This window comes from Chamaea fasciata, unplaced genomic scaffold (genome assembly GCF_029207755.1).
Source record: "Chamaea fasciata isolate MVZ Bird 193981 ecotype frontalis unplaced genomic scaffold, bChaFas1.0.hap1 SCAF_12, whole genome shotgun sequence".
NCBI lineage: Eukaryota > Metazoa > Chordata > Aves > Passeriformes > Sylviidae > Chamaea > Chamaea fasciata.
The window spans coordinates 3293472-3317192 of NW_027094097.1; the positions used below are offsets into that span (position 1 = coordinate 3293472).

The window sequence follows — 23721 nt, forward strand, 5'->3', positions numbered from 1 at the left end:
TACGTGGATCAATGTGTAAATCAAGCCTTCTTGTCACATAAGTAAGGATACAGGAATACAAAAGCTGAAGCAGCTGCAGACTTCCTATGAGTGAAAACTAAACATAAGGTCAAAGTAATTATAACTCTTCCTTAATTTTCTTTAATGTGCAGCTCAGCACAGAAGAAAAGAGATTTTGGAAGTGGCCTGACCTGATGGGCTTTGTTGATTTTTCAAATGCTCTGAATCTGACTGCCTTAAGGGTACAGGTTCTTCTCACAACACTGAGGCCAGGATTATTATAACAAATGAAAAAACCAGTCACCAGGATGGCAGTCAGGCATCTGACAATGGGGCTGGGGCAGAAACCAGCCATCTAAGGGACATCCTTGATGTAGGAGCAGCTGTGATCACCCAAAGGATGAACCCAGTCCCTCTGGCTGCAGAGAGCTAGTCTGTGCCTCACACACACACCTTGGGGCCAGCTGCAGAGCTCTGCAGCTCCCTGCAAGTCCCCAGCAGCAGCAGAGCACAGGCACAGGCACACTTACCCCCCCAGCACCTCGTGACGACACACCGAGTAGCTCGTGGTCACCTCTGCTTGCCTGACACTGACAATGCGGTGCTCGAAGGGAGCTGGAGGAGAGGGGCTGTCATCTGCAGGGAGACAGGATGGTCACTGACATTGCTACACACATCACTGCCCTGTTTCGCCTCCTCACACCACACATCTCACCCCACAGGATGGCAGGGGCTTTCACTGCTAAATCCCTTTTACAGACAAGGAATACTGCCCCAGAACTGAGATCAGGATCCCTCCTCCTGAATCTCTGCTCGGTTTTTTTAGCATAGTAAACCCACTGGACACCTTCAGGGGAGCAACATCTTAATTTATGCATTAACAGAAAGGGTCACCAGAAAATATTATCTGGAAGTTTGAAAAAAAATTACACTTATCATCTTTTAATTGTTACACGACAGCCAGAAAAACCAGCAAAAATAGACAGCACTGAGGAATAAGAACAGTCATTGATAAAATCATGAGGTTTCTCTTAGCTGCAAGAATATTTCAATTTCCAAATTAAAGCTGCAATTATTAGCATTAGAACTATTAAGTTTAGTCTGTTTGTCATAAGCTAAATTAGTTAACTGTGATCACTTAATGTCCAAGGTTTTCTAGGGTAAAGCTCCATTAAACCCATTTTTATGTCCCTCACTGAAAGCAATTTTATAATGAATCTCCAGGTATCTCAGGCTGCAATTTACTCAGCTCATCTCCAGCCCCTGCTGAGAACACCAGAGCAGTCAGGTCATGTGCCCAAGTCTGCACATTCTGGAACATACACACCTGTGTGCTGCCAGGAGAGAGCATTCCCTGAGACAATGCAACCAAGGTTCCCTCAGGAGCCAAGAGATCCATGGCCAACAACACAGCAGGCCACAACAAGAAACATTTCCTGCAGTGTTGTGCGCTGTGCTCTGGATCTCCAGTCCATAGTTGCTAAAGTGTGCCTGGTTTGCATGCTCTGTCTGAAGGAACAAATGCTTCATCTAAAGAAAATGGATTTTTCCAAAATTCTCGTACTTCCCATCACATATACACTTATTGCTATTTTATTTTAAATGATTTTTTTTTCACCAAACACACTTTGAAAGGAAAGTTACTATTAAAAGAATCTGTGAATTGTTATTCACACAGTCAAAGGTACCAATGCAAAATGCCCTTGAAGTATAAGACATGGGTGTTCTGCTGAGCACTGCTCCTGCTCTTATTGTCTATACAATTGGCAGGAACAGCACAAAATCCTCACTCAATGTGCAAGTTTCAAAAATAACTGTGAGCAACTTACCAATGATTTCTCCTTGAGTGGGAAGAGCTCTGCCAGCTTCCAGAGACTTGCTCTTCTCTGGTGCCTCTCCTGTACACTGCTGGGCATCGTGTCTGCTTCCCCCTGCAGTCTCAGATTCTCTCCTCTCAGACTTAGTATCTGTTGGGGGTTTTTTTGCTTTTGCTGTTTCTTGATGGGTTTTCACTTCTACCCCTGCATCTTTCACAGGCTCCTTTGCAGAGATATTCTGTGAGGTTTTGGGCTCACACTTTAATTCTGGTTTCTCTTCAGCTTTTTCACCTGGTTTGGGCTTGCTTGGGAATAGCTGTTGCTTCCCTGTTGGAGGTGCAAGTTCATTTTGCTTATTGTCCCCTTTAACTTCTGTATTTGGCTTGGAGCTGATGTTTTTAGGACTCTGTTGAAGTTTTAATTTGTCAGGCAGCTGTTTGACTCCTTTCAAGTCTGCTGGTGTGGATTTCACTTTGGGACTTTTACCTCTGCTGTCACTTACGTTTCCCTCCTTGGCCATCTCAACCTTTTCCTTCATGTCAGTCATGTGTACACTGATGGATATCCTGCAGTGCAAACAGGAGACATTTGATATTGTTGCTGGTGGACAGCCTGGTTTTTGTAACTTTGTGGGGGAGGGAAAATCTGTAAATTTCCAAACTCATAAAATTCCATAGCATTGATAAACCTAGCTGTGCCAGTCTTGCTGGGAAAGACTCATGAACACCAAGGGCAGAGCACCAAAAAACTGCTTCTTTTTCTGTGTCCTCATCTCTCTACATGTCTGCCCTTCTGCTGAACAAAATGTCTCACCCTGCAAAGAGTTAATCCCACATTTGAAAACTTACCCACTTTTTGCAATTATTACAGTTGGTCTAATAAAACACCACTCATCTGGTCAGAGAGAGGATAGTGATTGCTTTCACAAATTACAGGCTGATTATCTAAATGGCTGGCTGTTCATATGGCTCTACAAATCTAATGGTTTGTATCCTTTTCCAGCTGGCTGACGTGCACACTCAGCCATCTGTGTTTGGGTCTTCTGATGGGATAGCACTGTTTCCACAGCTTTCTCTTGAGAATATAACTTTGATAAACTCTCTCACTCCATCAATACTATTTTCCTTGGCATTTTAACTACGGGAGAAGTTTAATGATTTTTCCCTTCTTGTGTTACCTAGAAAGAATACAGGTTAGAACCAATTCTCTGTGCTCCTAAACTCCATCAAAGACATCCATGTGATAATGTTTGAGTCAACTGTTACTGCTCCAACTGTCATAAGCAGTCTGATTTTACCGAGGCTGAATTGAAACTTGGGAAATTGTAAAGTAGATTTTATACAGTGGCAAATGAAGAGAGTTTCTGAGGTCTGGGAGACAACGTGCCTCATTTTCACAAAGGTTATTGTCTCTTTTGGTGAAGCAACCTCATTACAAAAGATACTATGAAAGAAAATAAAACACGAGTCTGAAAGTTTCTGCACCCTTAACAGCTTGGTGCTGTGCTGTGGATGTAAGCTGCTCTGGTGTGAGCTGTGAGAGCAGCTGAAGCCTGCTCTGAGCAAACACTTCCTCTGCTATCTAGACAAGCCTGAACTCAGTGGGACTCTTGGGCATTTCTCCAAGCTGGGGAACACAATGTTCCTTTGACGCCTCTGTGTGGGCTTACAAACTTCATTAACAGTTGCATCCATTTTAGAGAGGTGTTTACCACCCAATGACAATGCCCTGGGCTGCTGCTGCTTCTGGAGTTTAGTCCAGCTTCTGCCTTCCAGTTACCTGCTGGCCTCCCTCATCCCCAAACCAAAATCTGGGGCTCAGACACCAAATTTGTACATATGAACAGTGGAGAAATTCCCCACCAAAGTCATTCATACATTGGTGGGTGTGTATGGATGAGCGTCTATCACCCCCACACGCACATATATAAACCACTTTACAGCCACCCACCCAGACAGAGAAAGTACTGGCAGTTAAAATCTGCCACAGAAGTTCCGTTTGTTGGGGTTTAGTTGGTAGGGGTCTTTTGGTTGTGGAGTTTTATTGTTTTCTGTTGTGTGAGCTTTTTAAATTTTCGATAAAAGAGATTAAAACAAAATCCTAGACAAATAATCTGAAGGAAAATGGACTATGAAACACCTATATGAGGAAAACATTAGCCTGATAGAGATGAATAAATGAACAATCTTGAGGTGACCAAGACATTGAAAACACTGAGGACAACAAACACAAGTTCTTTGGTTTTGTCATGCACTATTAAATATCTCCAATTCCTTTCACCTCCATGGCTATAGAAACCAAGGAGCTGGGAGGGACTGAGTGGTTTATAACTACCTGAGCTCCTCTGTGGTGGTCACCTTTCTTTGCCAGCACACAGAAGTGCTGATACCTCAAACCCCTCCCTCCCATCTGGGCCCTGGGCTGCACAGAACTTCACACAGGGCCCCCCGAGCCTCCTGCCTTAACCCTTGTAAGGCCTTCTCCACTCCCACCCCAGCACACAGGAGCTGCCTCCTTTAATGGCCTGGCTTTCCTTTTCTCCCCTCTAACACATGAGAAGGCTCCAGGTCACACAGAAAGCTCCCAAGGAGGCATTACCTGGTATGTGTCACCTCACAGCCCGTGTCAGATATAGCCCGGGATGTGGAGGGCACGGCTTCCCGTGACGCCGCACTCGCAGCTGTGGGTTTGTTTTCCTTCTTCCCAGCCTTCTGAGGAACAGGCTGCCTGTGGCACTCATCAAGGTGTGGGGCTCTGTCCACGTTCTGTGCTTTGGCAGGAGCCTTTTGGTTGTCTGCATGATCTTGATGCACGAAGGGAAGACCATTGTGTTGATTCAAAGTTTTGGCATCGATGTCCTTTTGCTGTGGACAGCTCTTAGAGCTCTGTGGTTTGCCAGCACCTTCTACCTCTTGCTGCTGTGCCGTCCTGTCTTTAAGCTGGGGTTTGGAGTCAGGTTTGTGGGCTACAGCACTGGAAGTGTTCACCTTCTCACATGCTCCCCTGTTTTCATCCAGCTTTTTCACGTTTTTTGTCTCTGAATAAAACGATCCATTAATAAACCATCCTTGGCAAAAGTGATGGCAAAACAGAGAAGGAATAAAGCAACACACCTCTCAAAATAACCTACAGAGTTACACCTGAAAAGATAGCAAGAATCCCCCAAAAGATTCAAAATCCTTACAGCATCAGGCTCAAGACTAATGGCTCATGGCTTAAAACCAGAGATTTACCTGCTCTGGTGGCTTTTCAGCAGTGCCACAGACTGAACATGGATCCCTTAAAGCACACAAAAAACCTGCAAGGCTCAAGTTCATTGTATCTAAAATCTGAAATCACTTTGTGGGCAAATATAACAGGTAGTCCAAGGCACTGCAGATCCTGCAGGACCCTCCTGATCCCAGTTAGAGGGGTACAGACACACCCAGCAAGACTCCAAGGGACACTGAGGCATGAGACAGCACCCAGTGCAGTTTCCACAGAAGGACTAAAAGGTTCTTGCTTCCCTTCCCATGACAAGGGCTGTGATTATTAACCTTCAGTACGACCAGATCACCAGCAGCCAAGGTTTGCTCACGACCCCATCTCACTTCTGCGTCAGAATTGTGACCATTTGCTTTGTTCTTGCCACTTCCAAAGGGATGGAGCTAAAAAGGGGGTTGCCCATAAGGCAAAGGATTCACTGACAATTTGTGAAGACAACAGCATGACAGGGCCTGCTCAACATCACACTCACCCCTGTAGCAACTCCACAGGCATTAACAATGGACGCAACAGGGCAATGCCCTGACAGATGCACCCAAAATAGGAATCTGGCCCTGACACGCCAGTGAAACTTGCTGATCAAAAGAAGATATTCCCAGTGTCAACACGTCCCTTTTTCAGAGAGAGGGAAGAGGGAGGGCTGCTTCAGACATATTAATGGAAAAGGACTTATTAGGTTTGCTATGTGATAGGGCCACTATCTTCACAGTATCTCCAAACAAGCTCTGCTCTCTGAATTCAGCTCACTGAAAGGCAACTCAAAAAACCCCAGCACTTCAGCTAAACAAAGGTGCTCCTTTTAATTTCTTTATCTTCTAGATTTTTGTGGTGCTTGATCCTGGGGATAAATCATCTTGTGAAGGCAGTGAGAACAATTCTATTTTCCCAGTTCTGAGGGGCAAAGTTCCTCAATTACATTTGAGTAATTCAGGCAGTGGGAAATAGCAGCCTATTAATTTCCAGTTTGTCTGCTGCATATTCTGGAGTCAAAGCTTGCAGCATGCCTGGAGTGATACATACCTTCCAGAGGCTTCTTGCTTTCAGTCTGGGTTCCTCTGTTACTAAACACATGCTTAGGTTTTGCACCACTCTCCTCAGACTTATCTTTGGCCTAAAAATGACAGGGGAAGACAGAAATTATAGTTACAGCCAAGAGTGTCTATTTCCCACTAGTTCCTGCAACTATGTAGGCCTTCAGCCTGTAAAATGGACAGTGACACCTCTTCTGAGTTATTAGTCAGTGCTGTGTTTTACCTCCTTCTTCCAATCTCTCCCTGCCTTTGCAGGCAGGCATCCTTTTAAAACAACACAACTGATTAATACATTAGCTCACTGCTTTCCAAAATTTTCACTCTCAGGGTTTTTGCCTCCTGTCATCTTTACTCACATTGATTAAAAAGTATGACATGTGAAACATGAGACAGTAGAAAGAAATGACACTGTATTTCTGTTGCTTTTTGGCTGGTGACAGAATGAAAAGTGATGTTTCTGAATATATTTGTCAAGACAGATTTGCCTCAAGGTATCTGAAAATTCATTATTTGACCTGATAATAGGCGATAGCAAAAAAGAACCTCTAGCTTTATTTCAACTCTTGTGATATACTTGACATTTCACATGTCACCTTTAGAATTATTAAAAACAGAAGCAGATTTTTATCTTTAAGCAGTGTTTTTCCCCCAGTTAATTTGACAGGAAGGATATTTTGTAACAGGACAACTAAAGTCTTCACACAGCAATACACGGGAAATCAAATTACCACTGACTTCTATGTAGCAAAAAGCATTACACAAAATTAGGAAAAAGCATAATATTTCCTGTGGTTGGCAAGTAGTTAAAAATCTAGTGATGATCTAGCCTCCTATCCTGATTTGTACAAGCAAATAAGCAACATGTAAAATATTTCTGCAGGTAACTGATTACAAGACAGCTGCATATTAGTCCTTCACCTGTTAGTAAAGCAGTTAAGGATTTCATGCACCAACCCTACAGACTGAACAGAGCCTCCCCACCTCCCCATTCCCAAAAAACCCAAAACACCCAAAGAGTAAAAGTAGGAAAAAAATCATTACCCTTTTTATTACAGCTCTAAGCAAACCTGCAACAATGACCAGGGTGAACATTATTCTGGCACAATCCTACATGCAAAGAAAGCCTTGGGTAAGTGACAGTTTAATGCTGGTGCGTTTTTTTCTGGTTTTTAAGAAGTTAGAGGTTTGGAACCTAGGAAGCTCAATTCACAGTCTTTTGTTGACTCCAACCCCACAAAACTTCTTCCATAAGCATTCCCAAGGCATCCCTGGAATGCTGTCAACAAAGTTTCACCCAGAAATGCAAACACGACCTCCCGGCTCCCAGCCCATCCCGTGATAAGCAGAGCCCTGGTACAAACAGCCAAGGCTGGGAAACAGGAACAAGCAGGCAGCAAGTTCTTTTTCTGTGCCCCCATGCAACTGTGGAGCTCTCTGGACATGTCTGTGCTGCTATAACACAACAGGCTGCAAAACCCAGCCCCAAGTTAGCAGATGGCTCAGCACAAGGTAATCTGTTCTTACGTTCACCTGTGCCTTGCTCCACGTTTCCTAGCCAGGTCACGCACACACACCACCTCACTAATTCGAGCCTAGGTCAGATATCACTCAGCAGACTGTGATCAAAGCACAGACTTACTTAAGGTCTTATAACTGACCTCATGCTCCAATTTCAAAAAGTGTTTATGACCAGAAACAAAAAAGGAGGACAACGATGGTCATATCGCAAAACTGGAGTTTGCCACAAAGCTGCTCGTCCATTACACCCCGACTGGTCTCCAACCCAGGCACAGGTTAGAGCCTGGGACACAGACCTCCACGCCCTCCCAGCCCACCAGGTTGTCAGCAGCAGGTCATTTCACCTCAAACTCTATCTGCCTATGCGCAAAATCAAGCAAAGGACAGTATCTGTCTCCAGGCATTTTGCAGTGACAGCAGGCAGTGACAGTAATACCACAGCTTTACCCAAAACACACCAGACTTGCCCATTTCTCCAAAAACCTTCAAAACTGAAGCTGGAACCGCAAGTAAGAGCTTTATCTCTATCCAGATTTAAGGTTGCTAACTAATGCATGATTTATTGTTCTCAACACTAATGGAAGCACTTTATAAATTCTTCTGTCTCCTAAAAGTCCAGCTCACTTGCCAGCATTTGGCACCTAAAAAAGGGAGACCAGGAGAGCACTGAAAGCCTGCAAAGGTACACTGGCATCAAACGCTGCCCTGCTCTTCTAATGGGTTAGATGTACCTTCCCATCAAAGGATTTTACAGTTTTGGTGAAAAATATTTGGATTAAGATACAAATGGACATTTTCATTTGAGCTTACTTAATCACATCTCGGCATACAAGGAGATTCTTAGAATGAATCATGAAAAAAGCTCTTGCAGTTTCCTTCTCTTTCATTCCCATGGTGGGGTAGAAGCCATAGTGAAAAATGGAAACTCCCATTACCTAGAACTAATTTCAGATGCTTGTAACTGTTTAAAAAAAAAAGTTAATCCATTTTAGAGCACTGTATCAACTAAGTACTTGTCTTGCCTGTTCCTCCCTCACTGTCTTCAGTAATTAAGAAATGCCTGGGAACTGATGTCTGGGAACTTACAAACACAAGAACTACTTGATTTCAGGAGTGAACCATGTCAATATAGTTGACAAAGTCACAGTTGCATCACAAAAATGTAGCTGAAGACAACTAGGATGTCTAAAGACATGTAAATCTGCTCAGTAAAATGACCATAAGTCAGCACACGTCTCAGGAACTGGCGCTGTGTTCAGAATTTGTGAACAAACAAGAAAATAGAAGCTTCTCTTAAAAAAACCCAAAAGCTTCTAGTATGTTACTCATACTTTTCACTGGGGCCTCAACTCAGTCACTAATTTGGGTGACATTGCTGAGCTTTGAGCACTGGTAGAAGCTGAATTTTCCTTTCCAGTAGCAATCTCCTTCTCACAGTCATTACAGGACTGCCCAGCACCCTTCAGGAACCTCAGACACTGTTCTGAGCTTGTTCCCTGCCTTAAGAGCCTTGCAATGCAAAGGTCCCAGCAGTAACCTGTACCAGCAATACAGAAAGGAAAACTTGAACTAAACATCATGCAAGAGATTGACAGGAGAGCCTAAAGCCCTGCTATGTCATAAAGTGAAATGAAGAACAGTAAAACTAAACCAACCTCAACAGGGACTTCCAGCAGACTCCCCTTCTTCCAGGGCACAATGCCTTTGAGAATGAAATCCACTACTTTAGAATTTTTTAATACTTCTCCCACAAACGTAATAACTTTATCCAGGGTATCAACTCTTTTCTCTATCTTTGCCAGCCTCTCCTTATGCCTGGAGGCATCTAGCTGGGCAGCTTTCATCAAATTCAACACTTCTGAGCACATGCTCTGGACGTCAGCCTGGGCAGCACTGTCCGGTACCTGCAGGCCTTTCTGCATGGCATCTGTGTCATCAGGAGCTGCTCGGGATACTGAGAGCTTGTTAATGCCATTTTCTACACCAGCAAGCCCTCTGTCAACTCGCTGCAGTTTGCCTGTCAGGTCTTCTTGGAAATGCAACAGTTTGTCCACCTTTTCGTTCAAGAGATACAGTTTTTTGTCCACCGTACTTAAACTGTTCGCTTTTGTAGGCTGGAACTTTGTCAGGGCATTTCCCTCTGCGAGGTCCAAGCTCCCCGCAGACATTGTGTCCAGACAGCAGGAAGTCAGACAGATTAGGCTGGCTTTTCATTAATCATAAATTAAAAAATGAGGTTCTGAAAGTTCACCTTCTTCTGCTATTCCTATACCAGACAAGCTCACTTACTGGAGTCGCTAGAGCATATCATGAGATAGCTACTGCACAAAAGATTTATTTCTGTGTTATCTATTTCTTACTGTGTGCTTTCAATGATGGAGGCAATTTGGCACCAGATTATGTTTTCTTGTGCCTCCTTGACGTCACAAAACCATTTAAAATTCTTTCTGGAGTGGCTGTTGATAGGCAAGCATCTTAACAATGGCCAATGCCTGCACAGGCCTCTGGAGGGTGGGGGATTGTTTTCATGACCAGTTTTAGTTCTGTGATAATGAAAAGGTGCTAGAAATTTCCCTTCATTAAACAGGAAAGAAACAACAAAAGTAAACTGGCTGGCCTTGTGCTGAAGCCTGGACGAATTCAGCTTTGCAGCACGGATGCAGAACACCCAGCAGAGACACAGGGTGCTCTTTCAGTTGGCTGGCACTTGAATTTAAAAATAGAGTACAATGACAATGATCTGAAATACGTATCTAGCACCAGCATGTCTTAGTCAACTGAAACTTCTAAAATTAAATCTTTCTCCTAGGTTATAGAAATGAACCAAGTAAAAAAAAAATCATAATGAAGGCACAGCAGAATTAGTCTAACCATTAGCAATGAAACTTTTAAATCACAAATCTTAAAGGATTTCTTATTGACTTGCTTTTCACTTCTGAATCACAGCATATCTACTATACAAATTACAGTCACTAGAGAACAGACAAAGTCACTTCACACTGCACAGGCTCCACTGCCACAGTTCAGAATGCTTTAGAAACATTAATGAATGTCCCCTTACAATAGCACACAGAAGGGGAGTCAGTTCTCCGCCACAGAGGATGAACTGTGGCATAGAGAGAGAGCAGTTTGTCCCCTGCCAGATGTGACACTGTCACACGACTGTGACTGGTCCTCCCAGGTCCCTTTGCACTGCTGAGTGTAGGACAGGGAGGAGAAACCATGGAACCACAGCAAAGCCACAGCCTTTGGGATACTCAGCACCCCTCTGCCTCCAAAGTCCCTTCCTCAGCTTTTGTAAAGGGCATATGGAAAGAAAATGTCACTCTTAAAGAGAATTTCCTGTATGACATAGGACATTCCATGCATTAAAACCCTTCCCACAGAGCAGTAGCAGCATTAAAGTTACCCTCTTGTTGGAGTCCAGGACATCCTTTTGGGTGTCCTGGATGGCCACAGACCTCGGCAGAGAGGTCTGGGACCCGAGCAAGAGGGTTCAGAATCTGTACAGGGGGGTCTGGAATCTGTACAGGGAGGTTATAAACTCTGGCACAGAGCCCAGGAGGACAGAGTCTTTGACTTCAGCCCATGGGAAAAAGCTTCTAACACTGAGAGAAGAATTACAAGTCACAAAGGTGTGTCAGACAGTAGTGCAGTTTATCACTGGGTAGAAAATTTTGCGGTTTTGGAGTTCTTAGAATAGAGGTGAATGGGGAACAAGATGGAGGATTTAGGGCGGTGCCCTGGGTTCTTTTCCTTCTCCCCTGGCCTCCATCTTCTGATGTGACGGTGGCACAAAGTACTTAAAGGAGATTGGGTCAGAGTAGAGTTGACCCCTTTAGTATAGGTAATAGGCATTGGCACATAATTGTAAATAAGTGATATGTAGTTATCTGTATAACCCTCTCAAGACAATGTTGACCCCTTGCCACTTCTGTAAGACCAGAATTTTTATTTACAGTTTTTAAAAAGTGTTACATCCACCAAGGCCATCATATAATTATAGCCAGCCTGGTGGTTCTGTGACGTTTAGAGGCCAATAACCAGCTTTAGCAAACACAGCCAAAGCCATGAGTGAGACTCTTGAGTCCAAAGTGAGACTTGGACTGTTCATCACCTCCACAAAAGAGTTTGAATACCAAGCAATGACTTCAGGAGAAAACCTGGCACTTGGTGCTATGTCACTTCTCCTGACCAAAAAGGTATTTTAAAGTCACTGGTGTTTCCACAGTGGTTCGGGATAGAATGGTGTAAGCTTTGTGATATCCCACACAACACTGTAAAATATACAGCTCTGTCCCGAAGGTTTAGGACATGGGCAATAAATGCCTTGCAACTCTACTACCACAGTTAAAGAATCAGAGTTTTTAGCCAAATGTCTCCAAGTAATTAATTCTTTCAAGCCCACAAACATGCTCGATGACAAAAAATAAAAACAACCAACATAATTCACTAAATCAAGAGTACCTGCTGTATATTGTCCTGTTAGGAACAAGAAGAAAGTGGTGGAGTCATCAGAGTGTTGTATTTAAAGCCAGACAACTTACAGCAAATACTTCAACAAGGAAGATTAGCCACAGGAAGTCATCCCCAAGTGCACACTCAGAACTCCAGCTGCCACCACCAGTGGGCTACTCCAGGCACAGCACACGGCCAGGAAACAATGCAAGTACATCCAGCGAGCACAATTGGCCTCTGGGTGTGCTTGGGGGCAAGCAGGAGTCCTGCAACCTTGAGCTGCCTTCTTAGGTATTTAACAACTGAGAGCAAAAAGCAGAAATGCTGCCCGGTTGTTATTATCTGGAGTTGTTATTCATGGAATTGCTGATTTAATCCTCCTCACGTACAATGGACTGTGGTAAATACTGTCTAAAGCAAAAACTGGGGCTTAAAAAAAAGAAAAAAATCCCATCCCTTTCTCCTCTGGATTCAGCCACATGCACTGCTGTATTCCAACTACATGGAACAGATTTCACCACCCAACTGCTCACACAGTGCACTGAGAGATGTTTGAGATAATGCTCTAGGTCGAATTCTTGTTGAAAATATGCAACAAATATTCCTTGCCAGTGCTGTCTGAGGAACAGGGAACATACAGCCATAACTGCCTCCTTCTCAGATACAGCTGTTTGATATTGTATTATACTACTTACATCAAACTGTGCATCCATAAACAGCTGCAAAATTACAGATGGGATGAAGGACAGAGAAGGAAACCTCATTTGGACCAAAGTAAAAAGTTTTAAACATCTGTTAAGGTCAGCTTTTCTTTATTCTTTTCATTTTCTCCTCCACTCTCTTCCCTTTTGCACTGCTGGCAAACACACAAACAGAAAAAATGGCTCTGGCAAGTCTAACAGTTTGTCTTGCCTTCATGATGATAATATGCCCAAGTACTGGCAAAAACCCTTTTACTGCTTTTGCTTTGAATTACAAAAGCAGGCAGTTGCTGTTCAGAACATTGATTCAGTGCCCAGTGTTCAGATCTTGCTTGAGCAGCCTGCAGAGAGTATTTATTTCCATTGCCAGTCCCAAGCCTTTCAATAGTTACCAAAAAATAAGGGAAAAATCCTAAAATGCCTGATGCCACAAAAAAAGCACAGCTGTTGTGACAAGTGCCCCAGCCTATCAAATTCACTTTTTCTTTGTGAGGAGCTATTGCTCACAATGACATTTTGCACTTAGATCCCACAACACAGGCTGCTTCATCTTCAGTCCCCCAATTTCACAGAGTGGTGCATGAACAATAAATACCAGGGAACACTGCAGGACCTCTGCAGGGAGCAGAGTTATGTTCAGCCACCTCTGCTGGCATTGCCAAAACTAGTCACCCACGAGACCTCCATCATTGTCTGGATGCAGCTTGAACAAAGTTTCTGATGGCAATTGGTCTCCTGTGGGTTCCTGCTCATTTCCTCCAGGTAACAAAAAATGAGCACTAGGATCTGGACTGTGCAGGCAACTGCCTTGATTCCATTGTCTGCTGGACTGAAATGAACTGCTCTGATCCCTTTCAAACACCTCCAAGGTATCAGCTATCTCAGGAATGCAGAGAAAAGGAACACACATGCTGGAGAAACAGAGCTACAAGCGACCTTGAGCCAAAGAGATTCCTATTCCCAAGGGGGAGAAGAGTTTATTCCTTTTTGGCTCACACCTCACACACACACTCTCCCAGTTGTGAGAGAGAGATGTCAGGAAACAGGAGAAAAATTCAGATTCGGCACAGAAAATCTACCATATGGCAGTTAAGTTACAATTCCTCCTTGCTAGGTCTGACCCAAAGGAAGGAAAAAGTCCTCGAAGATGGAGTGAATAGAAAACAAAATATTTTTTTAAAAAATCGACACCATGTACTGAAGTGACAGCAGAGACTTATACCCCAAACAAGACATGTCACAGAGGTTAAAACCAGCTGCTCAAACAGATCATCTCATTACATTGTTGCATTGCTTCCAACAACATTGTAAAACTGGAGATGGCTGACAATACATGAGAAAATGAAAAAATAACTTTTTATATGGCCTATAAAAAGCCAAAGCTTAATACAGAACTTAAAGTCTTTGGGAAAAGTTTGCAGTGCAACAGAGTTCAAAGGAGATGGAGAACTCAATGTGGCAAAACATCAGGAGATTACAAAAGGAAAAACCAAACCAAATAAGCTCAAAGCAGTCTGGCTACCTCTGATAAACACTGTTCAGGCCAAAGGAAAAAAAAACGTAAATTATTATACAAATATCTCTAATATATTTAGAAACTAGATGTCAGCTTTTTCAAGTTATAATGGAAATTTACTTAATCTACCTCTAATTGCTGCAGCACATTAACATACATTTCCTATTTTTCTCCCCAGCAAATGAAAGGTTAACTGAACCTTTTTAGGGTACCTAAACTTTTGAAATACTAAACCTAATTTCCTATTCATTGAAGAAAAATTCATTATATCCACAGGGTAATGGTGCAGCAACAGATCAATTCTAACAACAGCAAGCACAAAGGAGGAATTGGCTGTAATTTAGAGGAGTAACTTCCAAAGGCAAGATATGCCATAGAGCCTGGATAAATCCAACGGCTGGCTTTCCTGCTGGGACCACATCATCCCAGGAACTGGACCACACCTGCTTTAGAAGGCCAAGAACCCCACATTTAATGTCCCACTCATATCACTGCTGGTTGCAATCCACCTGCCCAGTAAAAGGACCTGTGGAACACTGTTGGTGTCCCCAAGTGACCCTGGCAAGACCAACTCAATATTGTCTCTGTCACAACATCACTGTGGTGCCAGGTACACACAGCCTTAACAACCACTAGGGAAACTTGGGGTTTCTATGTATTTAATGAGAGAAAACTGCTAACACAGTCAATTAGGAAACACCCTTGCATGTCCTGACTTTCTTCCCCCCCTTCCATTGCATTATTTTTCAGACAACTGAATCTAAGGATGTCTCCAGGCAGCAGCACAGCTAGGGATAGGTTACTGAACCTGATACCATGTGCACTGTTGTAATGCATCTCAGTCAGGCAGCTGACAGCAGAGAGCTGAACAGATCAATTGTGACATTTCATTTACATCACAGTGATGAGATTTCTTGATAACACTGTTTACTATTTGCCCACAGTCCTTCCACCAGGTTACTCTGTCTCTCAGGAGGCCAACAGGACACCTGCTGTCCATCCACTTTCACTCACTTGACCCCAGAGCTTATTCTCACCCCCAAGGCTGTTATTCACAGAAGCTTCATTAAGAAGCTCATTACTTGGAATTTTCATCCTTTGGATTTATTATCTTTTTAAGCAGCTATTAAACTATTTAACCAACTTGGAGCAGAATAGTGGTAACTGAGAAAGTTTCCCTGGTGTGGTGGTAAGGATTCAGCCTCCCACTCCTCCACACTCTCCAACAAAGACCTCTCCTCTGGAAACTGAACAAAAAAAGTCATGTTGTTCCTGCTTGCCCTGGATTTCAGTGGTTTTATAGCTAATGCAGTCAGTTCCTCATAAAGCCTGCTGATTTTAAGGGTCAGCCACAAAAGTTTCCCTCAGATTCAAGAAGTCTCTTATTTCCAAATGCTCTCTCAGTACTCCTGGGAGCTCAGCAGAGAGCCCTGAGGGCCACTTGACACCTGCCAAAGGCTCTTGTGTCAATGGCAGTTTGCTCAGGTACAAGTCATTCTGTGTCACTAGGGACCTGCCACAACACAAGAGCAGGCCTGGCTGTGCAGTAATGCCAACAGGAAGAAAACCAGTAAAAGCAAATTCTCCTCACTGAAGTGATGAGATAGGGCTCTCAGGGTACACATGCAGGGAACAAACCTGATGCACACAAAAGGGTTATTTCTAGACAGTCAACTTTTCTGAAAAACAAACATAATCCAGAGTTTGCTCCAAAACACATTAAAACCAGCACAATTGTTCTTGCTGACTTGAAATTTGACTGGCCTCAAATCAAATCCCTCAGAAAAGCTTCTACTTTGCCAGCAGAGTGCTTTTGTTTGAGAAGATGCAAATCCCCTAACTACACAGTGCTTTCTGCATTTCTGCTCCCTTCCTACTTCAGAAGATCTTTTTAGCTTCAAGTCTGATAAGATACAACAAAAATGCATGCTCAGAGCGGTACTTGTTAATTTGAAACCATCATTTCCAGCTCCACCTTTCTCACCACCATGACTGACAATTGTTCTAAGAACCCACCATACTGTTTTCTTTGCTTCTCCACTTACATTCCCAAGGGTGAAAGGCAAGAACTCTGCCCTCCAGCCCCCTTCTGCCCTTCATGGATAGTGACAGAAGTAGGATCACCTTGAGCACACTTTGACTTTGCAGTGGTTTAGGTCTTTGACAGGTAAAACACCCAAGCACCTCAAATCATGCTGGATTGCATGGGAATTAAGTGACAGAAAAGTTCCCAGGCAGCCTCGCAAGAGGCAGCCTCCAAAACCATCCAACTGGGCTCCAGCATCCCTTGGCTACTGCCACACATCCTTGGAAACTCCTCCCAGGTGGAGTTTACAAAAGCAGCTCCTGCCATCATGTCAGGTCTTGTGTAAGCTGGAGTCTCAGTCCCTGATTTTTTCTCTCACTCACATTCCCACCTGACAGCTCCCAGCTGTGGTACAGCAAACACCAAGCACTGCATTCGCTGCTCCTTGCTGCCAATGGTCTTCACAGGAATTCAACAGTGGGGGGGATTTTTTAAAGTAAGAACTCTTTGACATTGCTATTCCTCACTAAAACTCAAACCACCATGTTAACAAAATTGTAGATCAAGTAAATCCTTACCTGCCCTATAATGAAGTCTGTTATGTGCTATATTCACCTGCTGATTTAGATGTCTGATATTTTGCTTTGACATCATTCACAAACACAGGAATAACCATCAGTTTAGGCTTAGTCTTGATACAAACTGCTTTGAAAAAGATTTGGAATAAAAAGAGTTTGTGTACAAAAAGCAGTGGTTTTGCAAACTCTTCTCAGTAACCAAAGCCACTTGCTGTCCTTTAGGTGAATGTTTCAATGTCTGGCAAAAAGGAGAAAAATTGCTGTATCCATCTCAGCTGTGAAAAACAACTCCAGCTAAACTTATAATGGTTTGTGTTAGGTTGGAAGAAGTATACAGAAAACAAACAAAAGAATGTGATCTACTGAAAAGTTTCCCTAAAGCAACATTATACCACATGCCAGGGGAACTGCAGAAAGCAACTACCAACAGGAATCAAGTTTCTCAGAGCAAGGAATGAGAAGACAATTTTTTTAAATTTATCTCTCTAAAGCAGATAGCTTAAGACCAGTTGCGTGTGAATTAGAAGCCTTGAATTAGGGCTCCAGAGGCATGATTAAGCACAGTGATCCGTTCTTCCATCCGAGGTTAGTATCTCAGTACAAATATCTGGTAAAAACAGAAATGCAGAGCACATTTGGTACAGCCATTTCCACTCCCAAAACAGTAAGTACCCCACAGTGCTTCTCTGCAAGCCTTCTATCAGGACTCAGGAAGTTCTGCTTCTGAACCACCTTGCTACCTTAAATCAGCAGGCAACAGACTCCGGAGTATTAATTTTCCTCAACCACACAGACATTTCTCTGCATTCATAGAAGGCTCCTGAATTAAAACTAATAAATCACCGATTCTGGAATTCTGCTATTAGATCAGTGACAAATTAATCACCAGCAACATTGCAGAGACAGCTGTAGTGTAAATGCAGACACACTGATTATCAGTGCTAGACTACAAAAACAGCCCCAAGGCCTGGCACCAGAAAGCCAAAATCACTCAGAGGAAAGCAAGCAAATAACAGTGCCGATAAAAGACCCAGGATAGAAATGGTTTGGATTTCATTTTAGCTGATACCAGCAGTATTTGTCACCAATGGGTAGTAGGGCAGTGCCAGCCAGAAATCCAGTAACGGTACATCAAGATCTTCTCATTGTAAGAAGTTAGGAGAGGAGTTAAAACTCAGGGCTGGATGCTGGAAAACACTGCTGTAATATTCTGCAAAGAGGTAAGCAAGTTACAGCTGGCCAGAGTCCCTACATAATATCCCTGAAAATGGTGAAATGCAGGGGTCTCGTGCTCTTGTTCCACCACGAAAGGAGAAACAGGAAAATTCTGGCAAAGTTTGTCTGAACTCAATCAATCCAGTGAAGAGTGGATCCTGCACTGACCATAAAACAGATACAAGTGCCCCAAAACAAGCTCAGTGTGGCACAGCAATGACTGGCAGCTTTCTACCTGCCTTACCACGCCAAACCATCCCTGGTGGCCGTGGTGACAACAGTCTCACACAGTGGGATGACCCACAGCCACTTGGTAGTTTGTGCCAAAGTTTTCTGCTCCTAAACCTGGTAATTCTGCATGAAGCAAACCTAGAAATGAGAAGGTCAGGCAGTCATCAAATCTGCAGCAAACTATTTTCTTTCTATAGCAAGACAGGTCAAAGTAGTTGCAAATCAAGCTGTGCTGATTCCTAAAGGGGTACTGAGAATTAACCAGACCCTGAAGCTTCCCACACTGGGCTTCTGGGGACTTCAGTTGAAAGTGGGGACAGAAACCCACCAAGAAAACATCCAGAACAGAGGTATTTACAAAAAAAGGGCATTTCTTTTCATCTCTGCCCAGCCCCACATAGTATCAGTGAGCATGGCATGACAATGCTGGAAGGGAACAGGTCTCTGAAGGAAAGCATTCAGGACCTGAAAGCAGAAGCATGCCTAAGATAGGTGAGTCAGAAAGGACATGGACTGCTCAAGCCTGAAAAACAAAACAAGGACACAAATGGGAGAGTGAAAGGTGAGCCCCAAATATAGAAGACAACAGGAGGAGGACCTGTTAGCTCCTGCTATCTCAATTCAGCCATGGAGAAGGTGAAAACAAACCTGGTTTGTAATGTCAGAGACTATATATAGTTTACTACTTTAGTTTCTGGGATATGAACTGTCTGAAAGGATACTCAATAGAGTATATTTAGACTGCAGACCACTATGGTGCAAAATTTAAAATGGAGCACATGACATCTTCCTCTTGAGTTTCCACAAATCCTGGGGAGACAGCGTTAACAACTAAGATGCTCGGAAGTTTTTCAATCATGTATTTTTCTAAAAATCCCAATCCTTCAGAATGGTTTACCAATTCCATTCATTTCTTTCAGTCTGTTTGCCTGTCTGTGAGCTCTCCACAGCAGTGTGCACACAGCCTGCCAAGAACCTGGACCCCAGGGGGGCTCTTTGGGCCCTGCAGTACATGGACTGTCAAGAGCCTGGATCCCAGAGCTGCTCTGCTGAGAAGAGAGAGGAGTGATTCCCCAAGTAAACAGGAGCCTGAACGGCAGGTGCCAAAGCCTGATCTCCATCAGCACCTCTGCAGTCCAAGCATCAACTCCACAAAACAGGAGACAACTGCTTAAAGAAATTAAAGGCAATTGTTGCACAGTGCAAGAACAGGAAGCTGATGATGTGAATCAACAGCACCTGAGGAGTTCCAAATAACTCTACACAGGACTCAGAAAAAATATCTCTGAGTAGCAAAAGCAGCAAGATGTTAGCCCCTCCAGAAAAACCCCACAGAGTGGGACACATATCCCCAATCACAAACATGAATGAGGAGAGGAGCAGCAAGATTAACTTATGGGAATGACTAGGTGACTTGAAATATCTCATTAAGCAGCTGTGTCCTAAAAGAAGATAAAAAACAAATCGGGACCAGCAAGTCAGAGGAAAGACAGCAGCACCACTCAGGTTAAAAGGATTGATGAAGGTGAACATCAAAGCTGTTCAGTTCCAGAAAGGAAAAGCCTGAAGGAAGTACAGGAGACTTGATCTTCAGGCACATGTTAGAACACTCCTGTCAGTGCCTCTCCTAAGAGTCCAATTAATTTCAGAGAAAAAAATGCCTCATCTTATTGCTTGAGCACCAACTCCCCCCTGCACTGTCCCTCTGAGCAATAACAGATTTCCAATCAATCTGTAAAAAGTGCAGGGCACTATTGCAGAGCTGCCTGGGGTTGAGTCCTTCCACACCAGCCCAGTCAGCTGAGCCAGCCACTTGAGTGAGCAGCAGCAGAACCCCAGGTACTGCACCAGTCGACAAACACGCAAACAACAGATTTCCCCCTCAACCACTGACATCAGAACTGTACACACACCCACTGCACCCTGCTGGGACAGGCTCAACCTGACCTGTAGGCTGACACTGGGAGAAGAGAGCTCTCCCTAGGGTTAATTAGAGCAGTTCTCACCACCTTTACTAAGAATTGCACATGTGGTCCAAGACTATTCATCCTTTTATGTTCTCTGCTGGCCCCATCCTCCAAAAGCATCCTTCCCTCTGCAATGTTCCATGAATTTGAGTACTAGCTTTGTGATCAAAACAAAGAATGATTTTCCAAGAGATAAACATAATGAGTTTGGTAAACTGGCCAGAGTGATGTAATCCAACACGAGACATCCAAAACAAAGTTGGTTTTGATTGTTAGTGCACTGGGGACAAGGAAAACCAATAAAAAAACAAAATCTCAGATAACTTTTACCTGTGGGCCTCTTCCCAGGAGAGAAACCATTATCACTAATTTTAGAGAAAAGGAAACTGAAGTAATGAATATGAAAGAATTACTCAGTCACCCAACAGATCAATTACAGAGAAACAAGATATTCTGAATCTCATTATAGTCTTCATTGCAAAACACTAACTCTGCTCTGCACAGAGCCAAACCACAGAATGCCATGGAGACAGATAACTGCAGTACTGACTTCTTTACCCCCAAGACACGACTAGACCAAAAAACCCCTGGCTCATTTGTTTTTATGGTTCTAGGGCCACCTTCTGTAGCACTGAAAGCATCTTTCATCTGCACTCCTTCAGAAAAAAGCAAGAGAAAATCGCATCTATTTCAGGCTGTTTATTACCTTTAACAAAAAGCTGAATACAAACAATTTAACACACCATTATCTCTTCAACTGGAACGACGGTTGAGTAGTATATTCAAATTAATAAACCAAAACGTTTTTCTGCTACATTGCCATAAATAGACAACAAAACATGCAGTCACTGGGATATGAAATGGTCAACTGAACCTGTTTCTTATGTAATGTATGGTTAAAAAAAATCGTGTTGTACTCCTGGCTATTAAATCCACAACGTGTTGCTACATTAGAGGAATTTAAGACCTTGGAACAATATTCCAATTATTGAAATTAGAAAAAATTTTATCCTTTCTTCAACTGGCTCTTTAAAAACAAATTGATTACAAATACAAGCTCTTTAAGAAAAGTCATTACAGCTATTATCGAACAAAACACATGAGAAAACCCTTTCTTCAAAATCTTGAAAGAGAACAGTTTCAAAACCCACAACAATCTGATCTATTCTAATTTAAAATGCAACTCCTACAATTTTTTTTTAATTACTTGAACATTATTACACGTCTATGGACTTCTTTTTAAAGTTGCTTAAGTTTCTGCTACTGATCTTTTTCCATTTTCTTTTCATTTTCTGCTACTGGTCTTTCAGCAGCTCAAAAATTAGGTAAATGCAAACAGGCTGCTGAAAACAAATACTTTTCCTAGACTCTCTACCATGGTAGCAACTGAACTTCCCAGGTGGCTTGACAGCACAGTGGGTTTGAATGAGTAGCTTACAAAGGTAGAAAAGCAGATTCCCATTCTCTGTTCCACCAGTGGCGTCTCCACGGCTCTCTGCGCTCACAGGGGCTGTGCTCTGTCCATCAGTGATTCAGCTTTGGAGAGAGCTCTCTTCTGCTTTGTTCCTCAGCCCTTTGCACCGTGGGGTTCTGATCTCACAGCCTCCCAGGACTACCCCAGAGCACCCCTGGAGGCACTGAGTGCCACCGCTCAAGGTGATGGCACTGCTTTTACCACAGGTCAAACGGGCTCATGCAGAACTTGGCTGCTCACTGAACCACCTCAGGGTCAGCCTGCCCAACAGTCACCGTCCTAAAACTCACAGACATACGACAAGCAAAGCAAAAAGCAGTAACAACCAACCTCTAGTTAATCTGAATGTCAGTCTGCCATCCCATACAAGTATTCCAGTCAGAATAAAAGTTTAAATGTGTCAAGGCTTCCATGAAACTTATTTACAAAGGCAAAGCTTGCAGTCATCATTTCAGAAACACCTCCTTGATGCTGGCAGGTGTTTTGCAAGCCAGCAGGCTGCACAACCTGGCCAAGAATGTCAAACACACACAGCACGTTGCAAACGGCACAGAAACCATTTCTGTGCCATCCAGAAAGCTTTCCGTTTCAAACCAGGCTCACAATAAGGCACAAAGGAGTCCCTTACCGTAAATCTCTTTATGTAATCTGAAACACAAAATCCTCCCATGCTCAAACGTAGGGATCTGTGCAGGGCAGACTCTTGATATAAAGTCCCCATTCTGTTTGTCTTGTCTGGTGGCCACCCTGGTAGCCTGCAGCCTTTTACTGAATAAAGCTGCACAGCCTGCCTGGATCTTTCTAGAATTCTGCTTGTGTGATAAACCAGGCATTTCATCTTATCTGCCACTACACCAGGCATTCCAATCATCTCAGTGCCTATCAGCAGCACTAAGTTCTATCCATATCCCAGCAGTTCACTTCCTGAATCACTGATAACAGATCCTCCAGGGTATGGAAACAACACAAGATGACAGCCAGACCTCTGGAGTCACTGAGCCGTCCCTTCTCTGCATTTCTTTGTTCCTTTTCTTATTTTAGTCCAATTTTACTTTGCTTAACTGTAACTTAAGGACAGCACGTTGTCTTCAGCCAAGCAGTGACAAGAGTGTCATTTATCCAAGTGCCATTCTATTTTTCAGAGACACTGATAACTGCTGCAGGATATTGGCTTCAACACAACACGAATATAACGCATGTGGGAATTTCTTGCATGTCCAGTTTCTTAAGCACAGGAGTAGAGGGAAGGAACAATGAATGGACTCAAAATGACCATTTAGGAGGGTTCATCCTCCATCAGAACTGACATACCTATTATGCCTTAAGCACGGTTTCTACATCTGATGCTATGTACACAGAGCCATTCCCTTCAGTCTCTAAAACATCTTGCTTATTTGCAAAAGTGCACGTTGCCATGAAGTCCATAAGGGCATTTTTGTGAACCCCCCCTTGACCTAGGATCTTTTAATTTATTTCTACCTACACAGTTAAATAAGCAGCCACAATGCACCCAAATTATGATCCTCATGCATTTGGTTCTCAGCTAATCAATTCCTTTTTATTTGGCCTTGTGTAAGATACACTTTTTTTTTTTTTTTAAATAGAGTTCTTACCTGTGAGTTTGTGTCCATGGAGGACAAATATACAAACAGACCAAATACCAAGATGCTGGATGACCTAAGAAGGAAATTAGTTCTAGAGAAGTAGAAGCAAATCTGCTTTCAGTTTTAATCTGTGCCTTCCTTTCCCCCTCAGCCAACAAGCTGTAATAGAATTATCTCTGATTACAAGCTGCAAGTGATCTGACATTAAGACAAATCCATCAGGCATGGGCACACCAAATGACAGCCTCTCACTATGGCCCTGCCTTTGAGCAGGAGGACAAGCACCTCAGGGTCTGGCAAAGGCCACATCTTCACTACTCC

At 43.2% G+C, this 23721-nt stretch overlaps 1 protein-coding gene across 6 annotated transcripts in view; it reads right to left on the reverse strand.

Moving 5' to 3' along the window:
• Nucleotides 1-23721, reverse strand: part of MYLK3 (myosin light chain kinase 3) — a 36285-nt gene that overhangs the window by 10145 nt on the left and 2419 nt on the right. Inside the window, exons 1-6 of one of the 6 annotated variants that reach the window (XM_066194993.1) lie at nt 22425-22583; nt 7154-7219; nt 6102-6192; nt 4416-4854; nt 1830-2383; nt 531-636 (exon numbers count right to left, since the gene is read on the reverse strand). In XM_066194993.1, coding sequence (XP_066051090.1) covers nt 531-636; nt 1830-2383; nt 4416-4854; nt 6102-6192; nt 7154-7219; nt 22425-22517 — 1349 coding nt within the window. In that variant the 5' untranslated portion in view covers nt 22518-22583. Of the gene's footprint in view, nt 1-530; nt 637-1829; nt 2384-4415; nt 4855-6101; nt 6193-7153; nt 7220-9285; nt 9882-21760; nt 21912-22424; nt 22584-23721 lie in introns of those variants that run through there. The other 5 variants (XM_066194996.1, XM_066194994.1, XM_066194997.1 and 2 more) reach the window with 5 other exon arrangements.